Below are 20,428 nucleotides of genomic sequence, written 5' to 3'. Positions count from 1 at the left end.
TTCAATATTTCAGCCAGTTTATTCAACAAGGACTCAAGAAGGGCAGCTAGACATATTGGACTGCATAATTGCCAATTCATACCCTGAAATTGGCAGTTGAAGGAAAACAGAAAATTATATTTTTAAATGAATATTGAAATAAAGCAGACTATTAGGATCTCTTTGGGAAAAAAAGGAGATGTAACCAGAGAGGCATCCTTCAGTGCAGATTAGGGCTCAAATGTGCAGGGAAATAATATGCACGAGTGAGATTATTGTGTAAAGATTCTGCAACATGCAATCAAAGTGAGCCCTATTTTCCCCTTCATCAGCTGTCCAGCCTAAGTACTGGCAGCAAGAGAAATCCAATTTAAATTCCACTCTACCAGGAGATAGTATTGTTTCATTTTATGTGTGCTTTGACATTTCTGGCTGTTAATATAGAGTAAAATCCAGAAGTATTTACATAAATATGACATTAAACTGTATTAGAAATTAAGACTGACACGTTCACTGTGGTGACTGTGGGAGGAGGAGGATGATTGAGTTTCTAGGTCAAAAGGTTGAGAGACAAATACAAGCCGGATATGATGCAGAATGAGTTGAATTGTGAGTACTGTGTCTATGCAAAAATCTACTAGAGCTCAAGTAAAACAGAAAAGGAGGCAACTAATTACCAAACACCAATATGATCATATTCCATTCCTAATTTGAATTAAAATACAATGTCTTTGTAATGGCAATTGAATTTCTAAAAAATGACTCTTCTCAATGTAAAAACATGCAAAAGTTTTGAAAACTTAAACCATCATTGCATCCATCTGGTATAGCTTTATGTATACTGTATATTTTACCAAGAAGTACACCTCATAATGATGTGTGCTGCAACATCATCAATACAGGCATTTATCTCATGATGACAAAAAAGGCTCATTACAATAAGCACCTAAATAATGATATCATTTTGACTCATGATTTATAACTTGCAGAAATTGATTTTTTTCTCCTACGTTTCAACTTAGATTAGGCATTTACTGAATGGCAATCACAGTGAGATAATTACTAAGCAGAGTTTGAAATAACCTTGTCCTGACATAATTTCCTGTAAAATAAACATCTCCAAACTTGACATTAGTGTGTTTAAGTGAAATCGAAAGAACACAAAACAGTTTAATGAAGCGGTTATGGTAAAACACTTTCTGGAAACATAAGTATGAATGTACAACATTTCCACATTCACTTACGTATAAGTGAATGTGCAAGTGTTGTACATTCATACAAGCCAAGAGCTATCTGATGAATATGGCAGAGTGCTACTCAAATATGCTTTGTGCTTAGTGTTTCATTGCTCTATTTTCTCTTATCTTTACCCTCTCCCTCCCTGAGATCAATGTCTTTATGCAAATCAAGGGATCGTGTTTAGATCTACAGTGGAACTGACTTTCCAAAATATATCTGCATTAAAGTGTCATACATATTTCATGGACGTAAAGTGCAGTAAGAGCAAACCATTTTGGATAGTGGAGCTCCATGGAGTTTACAATAACACAGAAAGAAGAAATTGAGGTGTAGCATGACATCATTTGGTACAAATGAGGCCTTATTACATCTGAGATAACCAACAGTAGATTAGGAGCATGCTTTAGCTGTCAATAATGAGACAGAAAGACAAGGAAATTTCAAAAGATATCAAGAGTCATTAGAGCCACGTGATGTGTGTAGTAGCAGCCGGCAACCATGGATTTGGTTTCAGGTTACCTTCCCCAGCCATGGAGCTTTTAGGCTCACTTTTCACTGTTTGGCTACTATAATCTTGGAGGCAAAGTCCCACAGCACTGCAGAGGCATAGTCCCATAAGCACTGAACTGTTTTGTGAAGGAACCGAAATAAAGATACCACAAAGAATTTATCTGATGTAAGGCCAGATACAGTGCTCTGTACACACTGTCGTTGCTCAAACATAGGCTGGCTGTAGGAAATCCGTGGCATAACACTGAACATATCCACCTACACATTATATTGAACCGACTTAAATGAGTTCAGAGTAATAAAGCTTTTTGCAAGTTTTATTGCACAAACAATATTCCATCATGTGTCAGAAATAATCTCCATGAATTGCAAAGAAACTGAAGAGCCAGCAAACGTTTCCCACCATCCCTGCTTAGAAAACCTCAGTGCGTCATGCCTCAAATTTACGATAACAGTTAAATTAAGTAAAAGGGTTAAAATGCTGGAAGGCAATATTGATAATTCCATTGAAAATGCAGAGGGAGTTTGTCAATATTAATTTTCCTGAACCCAAAGGAGCATCCAAACTGTTGTGTCATTTATTCACAGGGCTTGAATCAGGCACTCTGAAGCTAAATCGACCAATGTTAGACTCCCCAGGGCAAAGAGCTACAGCCACAACCTTTGACCCTTACAAACCAATCTCACCAAAATAAGGTACAATGTGCACATCACTGGCCAAACACATTTTAAAAATAAATACATATGGGTTATAAGGTTAATACCATTTTCTGACAAATATGTATTGTATTTTCAAGGTTGTCAGAATTATATTAAACAAAAACCAAGAGAAAATCACATTTCTCACCTTTCTTTTTTAAGAAGGCTTTTCTGGTGGCCAAGGGACTCTGACGCACTTTTGGATTCTGTAGAAATTTTACAGCAGTGGCAATCTGGAATGAGATAAATAAGATTTGATTCCTCACAATGAGATAATGTGAGAGGAAGAAGATTAGGTCTGCAGGAAGCTGATGCTTTTAACTGTACAAACAACAGTCTAGACCTTCTTTAAGAAAAACGTTCATTATAAATCTAGACAAAGAACAACACACATAAATGGATTTCATTTGATAGTTGATTCTGAGCCCCCACACCCAGCACCAAGGAGAAAGACCACCTGACCACTTTCCAGCTAAATGTGGGGAATGACCAAATCAGCAGTTATAAAATTAGCCCATCAAGAGTGCTGGACAAATGGAGTATGGAGCTTAATTTGCTATTACCCTCTTAAAGACAAACTTCCATTCTTAAGTGCGCAGTGGAAGAAAATCTATACTTAATGCAGAGGTGATCATTTGTATCTAATAACTTGAGAATCCTAGGCTGAAAACCTCTGTAATTCTTCCAGTTAAAAACCTGCCATGATCAAATCACCCAGCCTGAATGTTGTAATGACTTGAAACGTTAATGCACTAGAACGTTAAATAGCATCAGAACATCAGTAGTTTTAAGTGCACTGCGTTCATCGATTCTATTATGTTTTCCTTCGAGATGCACCTTAATTTTCCACCCCTGTATGCATTTCCAAGAATCAGAGGGAGAGAAAAAAACTTCCTCAAATGGCATTAAAACATAAATTTGAAGTGGGCGCCATGAAGTGGCGCCTCCTAAAATAGATAAATATGTAAGAACACAGAAAGGGGAAACACTTGGGGGGGAAGTTTTAGATGACTTATTATCGCACCTGTGGTCCCCGTGATTCAATTGTAAAAGTCATCCCTCTAATAGGTTGAAAGGTTTTGATTACTCTTCTTTTCTCTTAGTGTTGAAAGATACAAAGTGATTGAGCGTCCTGCCAGTGGTAATTCGTTTTGGGTAATGCATTGCATATACTATGAACCCGTTTCAATCCAAAAGAATTGCAGTTTAAACTTGTACAAGGATTAGGTGTGGCAGAGAGACCAAGTAAAGAGCCAGATTGCTGTGACAAAGTACAGTAGAGGAACATGGTATAAGTATCTTTATAAAACTTTTGAATGTATTTGAATACAACAGTAGACCTTTAATAAGCCTAAAAGCAACTTTATATGTTTCTTCTAATTAGATACACATATGAATATGCAATCAAGCATCCAAAAACTAAGCTGAGGGCTTATCAAAGTCAGTCACCTGGAACCTTCGTTGTGACAAGCAAATTAAACCATTTGCATTGTGAACCCCCAACTGATGTTCTGGGCCAAAAGGAATAGTCAAAACACAGTGAAAATATTTCTTTGATAAAGAGACAAAATCATCATGCTCTAGCCAAGTTCTTAATGTTCAGGTGAGTGAATTAACAAAACAACTTGTTGGTAAAGGCAGAAACCAAAAACCTTAAACACAGTAAAATCTAATATTCTAATATTTATTCCAGTAAATAAGACAATGATGTAGGCCCTGTAAAAGACAATGACCTAATACAGGAAGAATATGCTGAAGTAGCAAACCTTGTTTACATTGCCTAAAAATCTCATAAAAATATTGACAAGAAAATTGTGTCAATGTTAATAGGCATAAGTATGACATCTTGGTAAGGACCACAGCTAGCTCAGCGGCAAACTAATGAGGCAAATGTCCATTTGGTTAAAACTGTAGTGGTAGATCTTTAGGGAGAAGAAAAGTGCACTTCTTAGCAGATGACATAGATGCTTTGCACAAGTTCTATCCAGACATCTCAATCAATTATAACCACATTGCACAGATTTCAGTCTTGTCTTGTTATTGACTTATGGATCACCCCAGTTATAGTGTTGGGTAGCACACACTGGCTTTTAGAGGAGTAAGACGGATAACACAGCAAGACACATTTGGGTTGGCTCCATAACCACATAAAATCTTGTGAATCGTCTTCCATTCGAAAAACTGGTAAATAATTTTTTGCTTAAACGCTGATTTGGTTCTTTTGTAAAGCTTCTTGTAAAGCTTGGAATGCTAATGTGTCAAAGTGCTCCATGTTACGAGCAATAATCTTTGCAAACCAGATAACCAATATAGTGTCAGGTAAAGCCGAAAAAGAGGTGAAAACTCAATCATAGCGAGAGATAACATTAACCAACACACTTAAAGAGAGTGAAGTTGATGAACAGACAAGATTACAGCAATGTTATTGAGTTTGAATTGGACACGACTTTCCACTGTACTTGCCTGAAAATTACAATAGTGATACCTTGAATTATGAAAAATGAGTTTGAAATCCACTTATGCTTAAACCACTTGGTTGGACGCCTGAGGGAATCCATGTAACCAGTTGTACATTTTTACTCTAACTAGCAACAGCACTTAACTATAAATACAATAAGTACATACAGTAAGGCCTATGGATATTTTGAAGGTGTACATTACAGTATTTCGGTATATGAGCACAAGGGAAATTCTGGCTTCTACCAGCAATGCACTATTCATTTGACTCTTCACCGGTTTCTGTATTTGAAAAAATTGCAGAACAACATTGGAACCACAACTGATGAAAAAGATGCCTCATAAGAAATTCAGAGTCTTGTTTTCAACCTTAATTATTCAGGCCAACCCAAACCACCAGTTATCTAACAGTTACTCAGAAATGAAAGCGCTATAGGGTAAACATGCATGTTTTAGGGTTTGTTGCTTGCTGTTGATCTCAGATTCTGTTTTGAATAAGCTACATTTCTAACAATTTTATGTAAACTTAACTTTCATCGAAAGTCTACTTTGTCAAATCTACTTATTTTAGTGAAAATCTGAAAATCAAATTGCAATGCACCTGGCAACTTCTTAATTTACTCATTCATTTGTCCACAAAATAGTATATGTACACATTAAGTCTGCAACAATGAAGAAATTCAGAGGGTATGATGGAACTAGTGGGGGTGTTGGATGTGGGGGTGCAAAGGAGGGGCTAAAAGGAAATCATTAGCAAGTATAGAATTCAGTCTCAGTGTGAATCAATTCATTCCAAATTGCCCCGGCCTGTACATTTGTGGAGAAGTGCCCCTGATATAATAACACACTGATAGACATGAACAAAAATTGTGTTAGGCTAGTCTCAAATTTCCCCCCAAACACACGTTGGAAGGACCAAAAGCGAGAGAAAGTGAGAGACGGCGAAAAATGAAGCTCTATATTAATTTGGTGCTTTCATGGATGATTCGCTATCAGGGGCAGTTGTCTAAAATGACTTAACCCAATACCTTTCTGATACCAGAGCCCTGCCAGAAAGGAATGAAGTTTTAATGCAATTATTGTATTTCCTTTAGTCACCTGACTGCTTGATGTGGCCAACAGTGCTTTTTAATCTTTTTAAAAGAGCAGCTTTAAATACCCTTCTAATTGTGACATCTTTCCCGCCTTAATGTGACCTGAGCGGAGGAAGCAAGGCCTCATGGGAGCAGCTATAGGGAATTATTGACCCTGAGAGACATCAGGAAGTGAGGTGCAGACCCGAACCATTTAGCTAACCTCCACATCCACAGTCATTCAGGCACAGCAGGCTACATCAATGGTCCTACTGAAGTTAAACTCTTCTGACAATGACTGTACAAAAAGAACCTTTTGTTTCTTGACTTCTTCACTTTTGGACAGTGTCTTTCAGAGAAACTACAATGTGAGAAAATCAAATGAACAATCATTACTGAAAGTCAGCTTTAGCATGAGCAAAATCTGATAACGGAGTCCTGGTAAAATGTGGGGTTTCCTTCTTCTTCTTTTGACAAATTATGAGCTGGTTTACCATGCTTCTGTATATGTTAAAAATGTAAAAGAAATTACATAGGTAAGTACAGTTTTCTGTTTTATTTTCTTGGAAGGTGGTCAATATCTTTATCGAATAGTCCTAACATTTGAAATTTAAAGGCCAGAGTCAACATTTCAATAGATGAAAAAGGGTCATGGAAAACTTCATTGACATTTGCTTTGCAAAGGTTTAAAAATAACATACAGTGTTGTATCAGTGTCAGTGTTGGAGCCATGGGCAAGGCTACAATCATGACATCAAAGCACATTATGCAATTTTTGTAAAGGGGGGGGTTGGTGGACGGAAATCAAGCCTTTTTTAAGACCACTGCATGTAGAGACTAAACTTTCCATTCAGCAGCGTTTCTCTATCAGAGCTCTGTCATCACAAACATGGAAAAGTTGAGTAGGTTCAGCAGTAAGAAATACTGGGGGCTAAAGTATATCTGATCTAGTGAGGTGACTATCATACTGTAAAAACTGTGCTGAGTACAAATAAAGAGAGATAACACAGCCTTGGGATTTATGCTAAGGCTCTCAAGGAAAAGGAAAGTTCCCTGTTCCTTCCTTGCTTTTTTCACTTGTCGAGATATAAAGAAAGATTTTACTATGGTGTATAATTATATTTCAAAGCTGAAGCCACATATATTATGATGTCATGTGATTGCTTAACTTCCTTCATAAGGGAAATTTAACATTTGATATGGTCTAATACTGAAAGATGAAAATAGATTTAAAAATGTGTTTTTACAGGTTGTATTTTGTAAAAAAAAACAAAAACATCTGACTCCTTTCTAGATCTGGATTTAAAAAGCAAACATTTTAGTTGAGCATAAAGAGACTGTAGTTCATGCTGGCAAAGTGTTTTCAAGAGAAGATGGAGGAACAACAAAGTGAAGTACATCTTTTATTCTTGTGAGATCTAAACCTGAAGAGAAACATGTGGCATATGGCCAATTCAAAACTAGCTTGAGAGATGTGCTATAAAGCTTAGTCTGACATTTCTTAATGTGTAACTGTTATTTGTTTTGCCTGGGGTTGCCCTTGCTGAACTAGTGAGACAGATGACTGTTTAGATATGGAGATCCCCAGCGGGGCCACGAGAACCCCAAGAGCCCCAATGACTAAAGAGCCAGGACTCCGTCAGTGACACCTCACTTTCCCCCAGTTTGAACAAAAATACTTATATAGCCCGCAAATTCCTTTTAATTCAGGTAAAAGGCCCAAACCATGAATCTGGGGCTGCTCTGAGAGATGAGGGTCATCAGAGATTAACCCGTGGCACTTTAGCAGTGGGGGTGCAAGAGGAGAGTCACAGTGGAGCACAACAAACTACTTAGCCACCACAAAACATTCCAGCCCCTTCTCAGCTGCAATCCAGTAATGGATACTTCCTCAGCTCCTCGATTGGTCAAAATGTTTTCATACAATAATTTAATTCAGAAACACATTTACAAAGCAGGAGTAATCAATTTTAATTAGTTGATTTTTTTTTTTTCATTCGCATAAAATTTAATGTACTGCCATCGATCTCCTTTGTTCTTTAATGCAGTGCCTCTTTCCTGTAATTCGAAGCTTTTCTTTTTCTTTTTACAGTCAATGAGTGGCTGGATGGTGTAGTGGTATCATCACTGTCCTCCATGCAAGAGACTGGGGTTCAAATCCCAGCTGTGGTCTACCTCTAGTACGGGTCCCTAGGCAAGACCTCCTTATGCTTACCTTGCCTTGTCACTTGTAAGTCACTTTGGCTAAAAGCCTCTACCAAATACTAAATGTAATGTAAATGTAATGAAGATACTCTGTGACAAGCAGCTTCATGTGCTTTTTAGTACAAGCGTTACAAAAAACAGGCGTGTTCAGTATGCAACTTAAATTGAATGTACCATTAAATGATACAATAATGGTACTATAAACTGGGAAAACTAGTATAAAGTTTCACATGAAAATATTTTCTAAATAATTACAATAATAAACACAAGCTTCTAACAGCTGACAAAATCCTATGATAAATGTACCATTTAAGAAATGCAATTTTATGAGGTGGTGGTTTCCACGTCATACAATTGCTAAATTGTATGACGTGGAAACATTGCTAAAATAAATTTAACTAAATAAAAATAAAATTACACTTTAAGCAATTTGTCTTATAAGACATTGAATGTGTTGTTAAAAATAAGTAAATATAATCACTCCAGTGAGATCAATAAAAAGCAAAGCATTTTTAAATGAAGTATAACTTTTTAAGTCACATCTAACAGATCTGCATTTTGAAATATCTTTGGTAACCATAAATGGCAAAAGCAAGCAGGAGTAGTCACATAAAAAAAAAAAAAGACAAAGACTTTTCTTAAAAATGACACTGCACTGTGTGTTTTCCTTCATATCATCAAGGCCTGCCGGCCTTTCACATTCAATTAGTTGATTGAGGCAAAATGCAAGCGGCACCAGTAGCAAACAACGTGAAGCTTGTGTCCGAGCGACACACCACAGAAGTTGTGTTGTGGTGTCAGGAGAGGAGCTGCCTCCGTCACAAGCAACTTACAGTGACAAGCTTATCCTCCTCTGTTGATCCAAACTGCTCCTCTCACTGAGGCAGCACCCACCCACAGATACACACACCCTACAATACACACACAGCAACTTGAAGTGAACCACTACGGTAGGCAAATAAAGCAGGGAGCTCCGGTGAAGATGCAGCGAGTTGGCATCAGTTTTGTGTGAAAACTGACTAATAAAACAATAATAGAGAGGCCAGTGATGATAGAGAAAAGGGTGTCCTTTTATGATTATTCTGTCTTGGGTACACTGTGACACCCGATGACAGTATGCTCACAAAGACAACCAGACAGATTGTGACATTCCAGTGACATTATAATCGTGTGTCAACCCCCCTCCAGTCAATAGGCAGAATGCACTAATCGTGCGTCTTGGATCAGCAATTTCATGGTCTTCAAAGGGGGCCAAGAATTGGTGGCATGACCCTCCACGCAGGGTGAGACCCTTCTTTCCTCAGCGAGCGCCACAGAGAGAAAGAGAAGAGAGCAACTGTGGGAAGGGAGACACACCAAAGCAGGAGTAGAGCCAGAGAAGATTAACATCGCCATCTACTGGAGAGGGGTGGGACCAGTTGCATCAAAGGTGGGAGGAAAGCCTGGCAGTTTACCCTTGCGGCCTTTCTTTAACCGAGCCCTGTCAGAAACATTTAGACACACTTGCCTAGACAGCGGGCCACACATCTACAGAGGCAAATAAGTCAGGCTCAAATCAGCAGCAAACGAGGGAGGAAACTTAAAGCAGCAGACCTCTGTTTGGTTTTGGAGAAAGAGCAAGTAAAGTCTGCTCCTGATCAAGCTAAGTGACAAAGAAAAATGTTGGCCAATTCTCTTTTACTGGAGGCTTCCAACCTCCAGTAAGAATTTAACCTCGACAGTAGGATAAGTATAAAAAGACTGTGGTGCTGACAGCATCAGAAAACAGCGATCATCAGGGTCACAGGAGTAGCAGTTCTCTTTCTTCTCATTTAACCCAATGCCAGAGAGGATATGAACACGACAGCTTGTCAGATCAAATAATGATTCTTAATTTTAACCTTTCTGAATCACTGAGGCTATGCACTGGAGACTTTATTGGCTATAAAATGTCATGAAGTGACAGAAGCATGTGTGACATTTGTTTTATACATGCCACACCTAAACATAACCTGCCTCTTCTGAGAAGTTCAGAAAGAATTTTCAGGTTTTTCAACTTGTTTTCCTGATGTAGATTGTAAAGAACTACATGTGATGTTAACAGTGATGACTCTTTTGTATGCTCCTGGTATTTCTTTAGAACTCTCTTTGGTCTCTCCTTTATATAGTTTCTCGAGAAGCACTTAATAGAAGGCCATGATTGACAATTCCTATAAACAAGCAATTTTCATTTACCATCAAAATTACTCCTCCTAAAATAGGAAGATTAATTCTGATCAAAATACCAGAACTAAGTCATGAAGTCACTCGAAAAGAATTCTGCACTGCACCCAAGCTTTTTGTGACTACGTGACAATCAGGCAGTGGTCAAAATTTAGGCGTCAACACCCATTTGAACTCTGCATAAACTCACGTGGTAACAGGGGGGAAGAAAAAAACAAAACAAAAAACTAAACATGTTTGACCAGGTTCTGCCAAAAGAATGAGAAGAAGACAAAACTCCCAGTGAACCACTATAATGTCACATGGGGCGGCGTGTTACAGCAAAGGGGCTGAGTTGGCAAGCAGCTCAGCAGCAGACGCGCACCTGTTCTGACATTTTCTGCCGACCTTGACACAGAAAACACATGACAATGCCACTCTCGGCATTTCAAAAGCACAGGCCGTTTGACGAAGCCCCTTCACTTCCCCTTTTCTTGTCCTCATGATACCTAAAACCACTTTCTACTTGGAAGGGGAGACAACTATGACGTACTTCTACAGATTTCAGGGGGACAGACAGGAGGCGAGTCTTATAGTGGCAGTCAATTACAGGCAAAAACAGGGACTTGAAAACATCTGATACTGAGCCATATTTGGGGACAACCAACAACTGTTTACACAGCACTGCAGGACACCAATAGCTCCATTTAAATCCCAAATTCCTGAGTAAACACAATCTCCAAAAAAAACAAAAAGATCTCGGCCTCTATTCTATTTATTCCATCTCTATCATCTCCTTCTCACCCTTTGAAGTTCAAGACACAGCTACAATGCATTCATCCATCTGCTATTTTAATCAAAGAGAAAGCAAAGTACTGCTGCCAGGAGAGCTGCACAGAAAAACAAATGCGATATTTCTGTTAATCACTGCATTAACAAGAAGTCGACAGTCCTGACGCACATGCCAGGGAGGGGAGCCAGTCCAGGTGTTGGATAATTGTCAGTTGTGCCAGTGGCTACGGTTACTTTTTTTTTTGTATGCGTGTGCCAGCCTCTGTTCTACTGCTGGTCTACACTTGTGCCCCACCTTAATAATAGCTGTTAAAAGTCCCCTTCTGACTGTATAAAGACACAAAGACGCCCTGGCAAGGGTTTCTCTATTCTGACTGTAGTGGACTATGAATGAATGCATAGACATCCCACTATAATCAGTGCCAAGTCAAGTGTAGCTCAATTTTCAAGATGCATGGAGAGCGTCTAATTTAAATGAAAGACCAAAAACCCCTTGGAAAAAAAATAAACACCCTAGCTCTGTGTAACCTTTCAGCAAAAACAAGTTCATACATCGTCTTTCTGGCAAACAACCATATATTAGAAACACATCACAGTAGCCGGAAAAACAACTTGCCAAGACAGCAACATGTCAGAAATGATTCAAGTGTTTCTGTCAGTCAGAAAAAAAACCTTACTGCAGGTGAGGATAATGTCATTCTGAAAAAAGCAAAGTGCAAGCCATGCTTAACTTTTCCTTACACCTCACTGAAAACTTTACTGTTTACTCTCAAATATCTGTCTCACAAGGCTGATAGCAGTGCAACATTTTCCCTTAAGAGCACCATTTTGTAAGTTTTAAGATAATTTATCTCAGTTTCTGTACTCTGTCACTTTCATTTTAGCCTAGAGAGCAGCCCGCTATCTCTTTTTTTCCAGATTCCCCAGATAAAGCCACAATCTCAGGGCGCCACACACAGAGAAACTCTGAAATCCCATTAGCATTTTGCTTTCATTATTTTTAATCAAACCCACAAAACTGACACATATTAATTAATATCCATTACCAGTTTTTGCCCCTCTCCCAGAGAAGACGTTGGGGGGAAAAGAAGCAATTAACTTAACAAAATAATCATAAAAATTGTTTCAGAAATCCCTGATAAATGCCATGTGAGGTCCCGTCTAAATCTAAGAAGTGTAATACATTGTTGCTGTCATATTCCATTAAACTGCTATTACAGTCTTGATAGAACTATTAGTCACTACATTATTAATAACATTAATGTATTTACATTTTTGGTGTACAAGCCTGCTTTCATGCAATAATTTATGAACCCGACATCAGATATGTTATAATGTTCCCCATCTAGGCTCTTTTGTGTTTATTATTGATTGTGAAAACAGTCAAAATTCCGAGTCAAAACCCACCCCTGCCCTCCTCCACCCCTTTAATGTATTGGAGTGGGCTGTTTACATTAAAGGACTGGAATAAAGTGCATTTACATCTGAAGCATAACTTCATAATTTACATTCCAACATTTATTAGAGGTGACAAACGAGCATTTGGTCCACTCGTGCTTTTCCACAATGCAGCACTCATTCAATCCATATAAATTACAGCTGGGCTATGGAGTGCAAGAGCAAATTATTTTATTATATTTATGCATGTATGACTCTATAGGGGGTTACTAAGACAAACAGGGAATTACTTGATTAGGCCAACTGTAGTTAACAAAGGAAGAAATATGAGACTGAGAGCTAGGGCAATCAAAATTTTGCATTATTTAAATATTTGGCTCCACAATACACAGATATTTAGTTTTGATCCAGAAGAATCATGTATTTGTAATTTATAGACTCCATTTCTTCTACGTTTTACAGTGGAGTGTGTCTACTTATACTGTATAGAGAGCCCCTTAAAGTATTACTGTTTCAACAGCTTACCCTTAGCTAGAACTAATATTATTCAATTAAAAGAAACTTGCCTAAAAGGCAGTATTATATTACATAATTAGACAGGGCAGCATTTTCAGAAGTGTAGTTACAAATGCACTGAGGGGAACCCAGCATTTGAACAAATATCTGGCGCTGTAGGGGAGCTTGCCGACAAATTAACAGCTAATAACTTACTGGGAAGCCAGATAAAAAGAGAAAAAATGTTCCCCAAAGTGTCAATTACAAATAATTTTTCCTCTGATTTCCTCACTTGCTAAAGCATGATGTGCTTAAAAGCATTTAGAATAGTATGCTGAAATTGCATGTTGTTCATTTATTTCATTTTTTATTTTTACACACTGGATTCCTTCTGAGAGAAATAATTCAGCATCAGGAGCAGGATTGTTTAGCATAGCTCTGAAAACATATGGATCCCTGGTGAGAGCACTTGCTGGTCAGAGAGGTGAGAGACAGACAGACAGACAGGTGGAGGGACAGGGGGAAATGAAAGGGGATTCAATCAAATTCATGTTCATTAAAATCAGAGGACATCACAAAAATTAGAAAGATGCTGACAAATCAAAGGGTCTCAGTACCTGAATTACCATAGTCATTTACTTATTAAAGTCAGGATGCTTCCTGTCAATCAAGAGCCATCACAGTCTCCATTTGCAGCGGAAAGCCAGCGTAATTGCTTCTCATACTAATCAACACAACTTGTGTAATTATGCCTTGAAAGTGACATTGGAGGCTGAGAGCGATGTGAGCAGTCTTGACAGCGGAGACATCTCAGATTCATCGGGAGATTTCCAGCCTCGCTGCAAGGAGACAAGCCACTCTCAGACCATCACTCGAGCAGTTTACAACCATAAACACAAAGAAAAGACGATAAATCAAGCTGAAATAATTACAAAGCAGAATAGAGAGTATAAAGGAAGCTCAGCTCAATAAGGCCACTTTCCCAAGTATATTGAGGCAAAATGACTACACTGTAATTAAACTAGTGTCGTATTTCTATCATTTCTTAAGTAAACATATTATGACAGTTCACTAAATTGTGGGAGAATAGGAAATTACAGCTCTGTTACCATGCTGTTTACATTAATATACTCGCTGAGACGAAAACCCTACAAATAAAGTCCTAAGTATTCATTAAAGTTTATTGAATTCAGCCTAATCACAGACTTTACATATGTCTCCAAAATGAACTTTGTGTAAAACTAGCTTCAACATTCCTCAGAGCATTGGAAAACTATCCAAACCATATTCCCAGGCTGCATCTGTCAAGAGTCAAACTGGGGCCAGGCCAGGAAGGTCAGAGCGAGGTCAAATTACTGCAACAAATCAAGAGTCATCGGTCATGAAACGCAACTGTATCTACATAAAATATGTGCATTACTGACATACAATGACAGCAGCTTCTTCTTCGTGTACCATGAAACTTTGCAGTGAATGAAATTATTTTCAATGTTCTCGTCACAAACCTAGATAAAAAAAAATAATAATAAAATAACTAGTTTTGTCTGGGTTGCCAATGTAGCTCCAGTCCAGCTTTGCACATGAGGCACAAACCACAAAATAAATAAAATGTATAAAATGGGTTGGACTCATCTATGCTCATCATTTTCAAAGAGGTGGGTGGAACTATCAGGAAAAAAATAAACCAACATCAAAAAGAAGTCGACTGATAATTCTGGCAAACTATGAGGAGAATAAGCACAGTGATTTCATCTGTGAACAGAAACGCAGATGAAAGATTTATGGCTCATAAAAACTTCAAACGACAGAAAAACCAAAAATCCTTGTCTGTGTCATTCCTCACTCATGACCTCCAAACTTTAGCACATGTTGAAGACAAAGTAAAGAAATGCTCTCGTAGCCAAATATGAGAAAAACAAGTACAGTTACTGACATTGAAAACAGAGGCTTTTACAGGAAAAGCCCGTGTGATTCACCCCCTGCGTTCAACTCTAATGAGTCAAAAAGTGTGACCTGCACTTAAACAAGAAGTCACAGCCAGAAGCTGTAAACTCATTTTCCCCATCCAACCCAGCAACGTCGGCAGGACCTGGAAGATGTGCTCCGAGCATGCACGATAAATCTGACGTGAAATCATAATCATAAAAGCAATTAGCTGACCCTGCGCCACTCGTCCTTGGACATGACAGTGAGAATTCATATAGAGTCCTCTAAGGAGGCTGGCTGCCGGGTTGGGTGAGGAGGGGAAAAAGTGCAACACAGCAACAATAAAATGGAGGGCCCTTCCTGTATCATTAACCACCGAAACAAACAACAAATGATGCAGAATGAGTGTTGTGCTGAGAAACAGAGAATTGAGCTTTTCGAAGAGAAAACTTCACTGCGACCACTGAAACAAACTGCGGTGTGCACATTTCACATATGAAACAAATACAAGTCATCTCTATATATTACATATGTCCTACTGTGGGTACAGTTGTCATAACACCGAAAATGAGTTTATGTATATGAAATCAACCCCCAAAAATGTGTATTTATTCAACATTTGCCTTTGTTGTGTCCTTCTGCAGCACGTTTACACTCATCATTTACAGGATACAGAATCCACTGACTGCGAGAATGCAGGTGATCAGATTTATTCAACTTTTCTCTTTCAAGGAGTGTCAGAAACTGAGAAATCTCTATTCACACAACCTTGCAAGCCCGACTCACACACACACAGTTTCTCGCCATCACTTCCCACCCAATAATTACACCGCGGCCGAACTACTGGCTGCCACCTAGTGACCGTCTTCTCCAATAATCATGAAATATCTCTATGGCTCGCGCCCCCATTCGGACCATAACTCTCCTTTACTGCAGACAGCTCCAATAAAGGATTACAATTACAATTAAAGTAATGAGCAAAGAGGAAAAAAGGAAAATCTCAGAGAAGGTTCCCTTGACTAACTAAATGGCAGCTGAGTTTCTTGACAGAATGGAGTAACCATACCAGACTCATTACTGGCTCCCATTTCTTATTCTGCCCCAATAATTAATTTGGAGCATGTTGAAACCTGGACTCCTCAAAAATTAAAGTAATGGTTTTAAGTGATGAATGTGAAATAAATTGAAATATGAATTATGGAATATGAAATTAAGTTATTGTTATTTTTGCTTTATAATGGTGCAGATGTAAAAACAAAAAATATGAATTTGTTATTTTTATTATGATTTGTTTTTTATGAAGAAAAGAAAACTCAAATATAGATGGTTGGTGTTTAAAGAACATGTCTTTCCACAAACACGTTCCATGGGGAAAAGTCATCAAGGGCAAAAAATAACTGAGTCAAGACCCAAGAGTAACCTTTGACTTCCTGGTAACACACAGTTACACCCACACATAAGAGAGGGAAAAAAATTCTCTTTTCAGAACCAACATACGAGCAACATCTGTCAGCCTGCAACTCATATGGCTCAGCAGAAGAGCCGTCAGTGATGGAGGGGTGAAATGAAGAGAGAAAGAGTCCAAGTAAGACAAAAGGGGACGGTAGCAGCGGTAGGGCCTTCATGTCGCTGGCTGGAATTATAACTGTTGGTGTGTCCTCTGTCGACCAGGTCCCCCACAACTCCTGCACTTAACATACTGTTCCTTTTTTCCCCCTCTCTCCAGTATGACGGCTACTGCAGAGGGGCTACGGAAATTTGGAGACTGCTGAGCCAAAACAGATCACTTCAAAGCGGCTTATTTAACGCTTGCTAAATTTTTCATCACAGTCGCTTAATATCCTGGGGAAAGGGAGCTTTTGAAGTTGCTGTGAGACCGGGGATGTTCTTCTTACAATTCTTTTCCCCTCCCATTACCAACCTCCCTATGCTGTACTAAAACCCCCAAACCTCAACACATCACACAACACATCAGTTTACACTACGTATGTCCACGTGCAAACACTGAGGGGTGAAAATGCTTTTTCATTTTAGGTCTGTTTGTTCTTCCTATTTGCTGATACAAACTGACCCACAGTACTCAATAAGTTGAGTCTGATTTTATTTCACAAATTGTGCAGCTCCTTAAGCCCAACAAGAATAACAGTTTCATGTATTATCTCCATTTCAGCTTAAATGATAAGCAGGACTATCATATCAAATAATAAGACTTGGACTCTAAATAATAAATGTAAATAATTAGGCAGATTTTTAAATATTCTTCACATTTTATGGACAAAATAATTTAATAACTAATAATTAGCAGATTCTTCATTACTGAAAATAAGCGTTAGCAGCAGCCCAATATGCACATCATGAATGACAGGATACTTTGTCACTAATTGTTTTATTTTCAAGCTAAACCACAATTTCTAAGAAAATAAATTAAGTCTCATTTGAGCACAATTTGGACAGCATGAGCTGAGGAACCTAAGGTCGAGCAGGGGGTGTCACTGCAGGGAGAATGCACAGAGACGTGGGGGAGACACCAGCAAGTGACTGACAGGGGGAATGGCCACAGCGTGATAAGTGGAAGGTGGAAGGGGGGGGGGTTATAGACAGAGATGAAGTAAGCCGGGGTGAGGGCAAGCAAAGAACAGCGCCAGAGGCAACAGCAGCGGCTGGCAGCGACTGGTCTACCAGTCAACCATGGAACACACACTCATGCAGCCTCCCTCATACTGTTCTCTCTAACTTCTGGTCTAAACCTGCCCCTCTGGCCTGAATGGTGGCAGAGGCTGTAGCACCAGCCCCTGAGCTGGGCCCTCTTGCCACAAAGGAGAGCCCACGCCATGCAGTGTGCCAGGGCCTTCTGATCTGGGCGAGGTGAGTCAGAACCTGTTAACATGACTGGTGTCCCCAGCCTGACACACTGGCTTGTCTGACATGCACATGTGCACATAAATGTTATACAAACGTGTGTGCTTGCTCTCCCTCTCTCTGCCCTCCCAACCCTGCCAGCACTCCCTTTCCTCTCATCCAGATAAAATCCTTTCAGACACAAATTTCAATTATTCACCTCATCCAAATAATGCCATGTGACAAGAATTATCCCTACTGTAATAATCCACTTAACTGGGAAAGAGCAGCTCATCAAAAAGAGAAAGGAGAAAAGGGGTTGGAAGTGAGGGTGGTGGGTGGGTGGTGGTGGTGGTGGGGGTTGTCAACCAGTCTCGAATCAGGACCCTCGTAACAACAAGTTCTTCCCTTTTTGAGGAGGCAGTCTTGAAGCGCACTGGGATGATGAAATTGAAGTAAATTGAAAGAAAGCCTGGGAGAATGCTCCCACAATCAATAACCTCAGGATTAAATTAGCCTTGGCATGAAGGGATGATGGGGGAGGATGAAGAGTGAATGGTGGTGAATGACATTGAGACATGTATGCTGAACAATACAGCACTTCTCTAACCTGGATTCTGTGCCCAAACAAGGACAGCGAATGTACCTGTGATGTTTTCCATCCCACTTAGCAATGAGGCATTCCTGGTCATAATGGCTGTCATCACTTAGGCCATGCTTGTCTTATAAACACTTCGCTTTACACCTTATTGAAAAACTACTGGTTCTTACTAAATGTCACTGGTTTTGTGAGCTTTAACATCTTGAACTGCTTATGGTCACTGCAACCTTTTCAGAAACATTTGTCTTAAATACTCTTCTCAGGGGAAAAAAACATTATTTAGACCAACAGCTGCCAAAGCAAAGTCTTTCTGGACTCAAATGTGGAGAAAAGCAAAGGCCTAAACTAAGGACAACAGAGGCATGTGTTTAATGTTTTATGCTAAGCATGATTAAAGCAACTGTGGAACCACTGTCACCTAAAATAAACCTTTCTACATGTTTTTTTTTTTCATCCTACTAAGTCAAAGAACATAAAGTACACTCATTATGAGCTTGGGGATTGAGTTACTGGTGACTGGTCAGAAGCATTTACCACTTGATATTAACAGAGAATGTACAATATCATTTTATTAGCCAAGGAAACTAGGTTTGTTGATTAAAACGAGGAAACCATCTCTTTTACCATTACACCAACAACAGCCTGTATACAAGGAGAAATCAAGACTCATCAGACCGGGCTATATTTGCCCAATCTTGCAGAGCCCATGTGAATTCTAGCCACAGTTTCCTGCTCTTAGCTGGCAGGAGTAACACCAAGGGTGGTTTAGCTGCTCTAGCACATGTTGTGCATTCAGAAATGCTCTTCTTAATATATTGATTCAATTGAGTAGTTATGTGACCTACTATTGCCTTTCAATCAGCCCATCCAGGTCGGAATAGTCTCTGCTGACCTCTAGCACCAACAAGGCATTTACACTCAGAGAAGTCAGGCCATTCTTTATAAACCCCAGAGATAAATGGCCGTGTAAATCCCTGTAGATCAGTTTCTAAAATATAATTCTACCACTGCTGTCTGCATATTTTTGGCTGATTAGATTCTTGAGTGAACAAGCAGTTGAGGAAATTTACTTAACAAAGTGGTGATCTAACATGCACTTACATCAAATAACCATAGTTTCTTTTATTTTAGTCCATATTGCTCATCAATCGTGCAATTTGTATTAAATGCAGTTTCCTTACCAGTGCATCTCTGGGGGGAGCAGACTGATCTCCAGGTGGAAGGTCAGGCTGAGAAAACAAACATATCCTTGTATTAGAGTGCCATCTACTGGTGGACTCGGGACATGTTGGTTTAATATTTATAACAACTGATATTTACAATGAGGAAATCTATCTAATCGACTTATGCTGAAAAGAGTAACTTAAAAATATGTGAAAGCCTAGATGAGTAGAAGACAATATCTGCCAAGTGACTGTCAATATCAATTCCTTATTATTTGATGAATAAGAGTAAAATCTCGCTGTGTAAATGTAAAAATTCAATATAACCAACTGTTTACATATGTACAGTAGCTTTTGTCTGTTAAATATAACGCTCAAAAGTTAAGAAAACATACACTAGAAGCCTATGTGTAAGATATTTTTGGTTAGCAATCTGTTGATCATGCACTAGTTGATTATTTGTAATAGCTGTCAGGTAAAAGTGACCAAGCATGACCATCACGGTTCCTTACTCAATTTTCTTTCACGCCTCATTAGATAGAGTATAGTATGTGCACTGTAAATATAATACAGTTAAAGTGTAAAACTATCCTGATGAGATGTACGCGCCCGGAACTTACTATAACATTATTTTCTCGAAGCTTGTCAGCATTTTAAACCACCGCAGTGTCACATAAGAGCGAGTAAACCTTTCACTGTCCAGGCGTGTTTGGCTAATAGTGACCTTTCCACATCATGTCATTAACTGCACATAATAAGACAGACACAGAGCTACATGTTCGGGTGGACAGACGTATATGTGGTCACAAATAAATAGCTAGGAGGCTATGTAAGCAAGCCTAATAAGTGTTTGGAAAGCACAGGAGCCTCAG

The 20,428-nt window shown here is 38.9% G+C and overlaps 1 protein-coding gene across 3 annotated transcripts in view; it reads right to left on the bottom strand.

Annotated features, from left to right (window-relative positions):
• The window catches only part of pex14 (peroxisomal biogenesis factor 14), a 44,187-nt gene that overhangs the window by 23,132 nt on the left and 627 nt on the right, over positions 1-20,428 (bottom strand). For all 3 annotated transcript variants that reach the window (XM_026367741.1, XM_026367742.1, XM_026367743.1), the window contains exons 3-4: positions 19,575-19,622; positions 2,576-2,660 (exon numbers count right to left, since the gene is read on the bottom strand). In XM_026367741.1, the coding sequence (XP_026223526.1) occupies positions 2,576-2,660; positions 19,575-19,622 (133 nt within the window). The remainder of the gene's footprint in view (positions 1-2,575; positions 2,661-19,574; positions 19,623-20,428) is intronic.

The sequence above is a fragment of the Anabas testudineus genome, chromosome 7 (genome assembly GCF_900324465.2).
Source record: "Anabas testudineus chromosome 7, fAnaTes1.2, whole genome shotgun sequence".
Lineage (NCBI taxonomy): Eukaryota > Metazoa > Chordata > Actinopteri > Anabantiformes > Anabantidae > Anabas > Anabas testudineus.
Note: the sequence above shows the minus strand (reverse complement) of the source record. Positions and strands in the feature narration are given on the sequence as shown.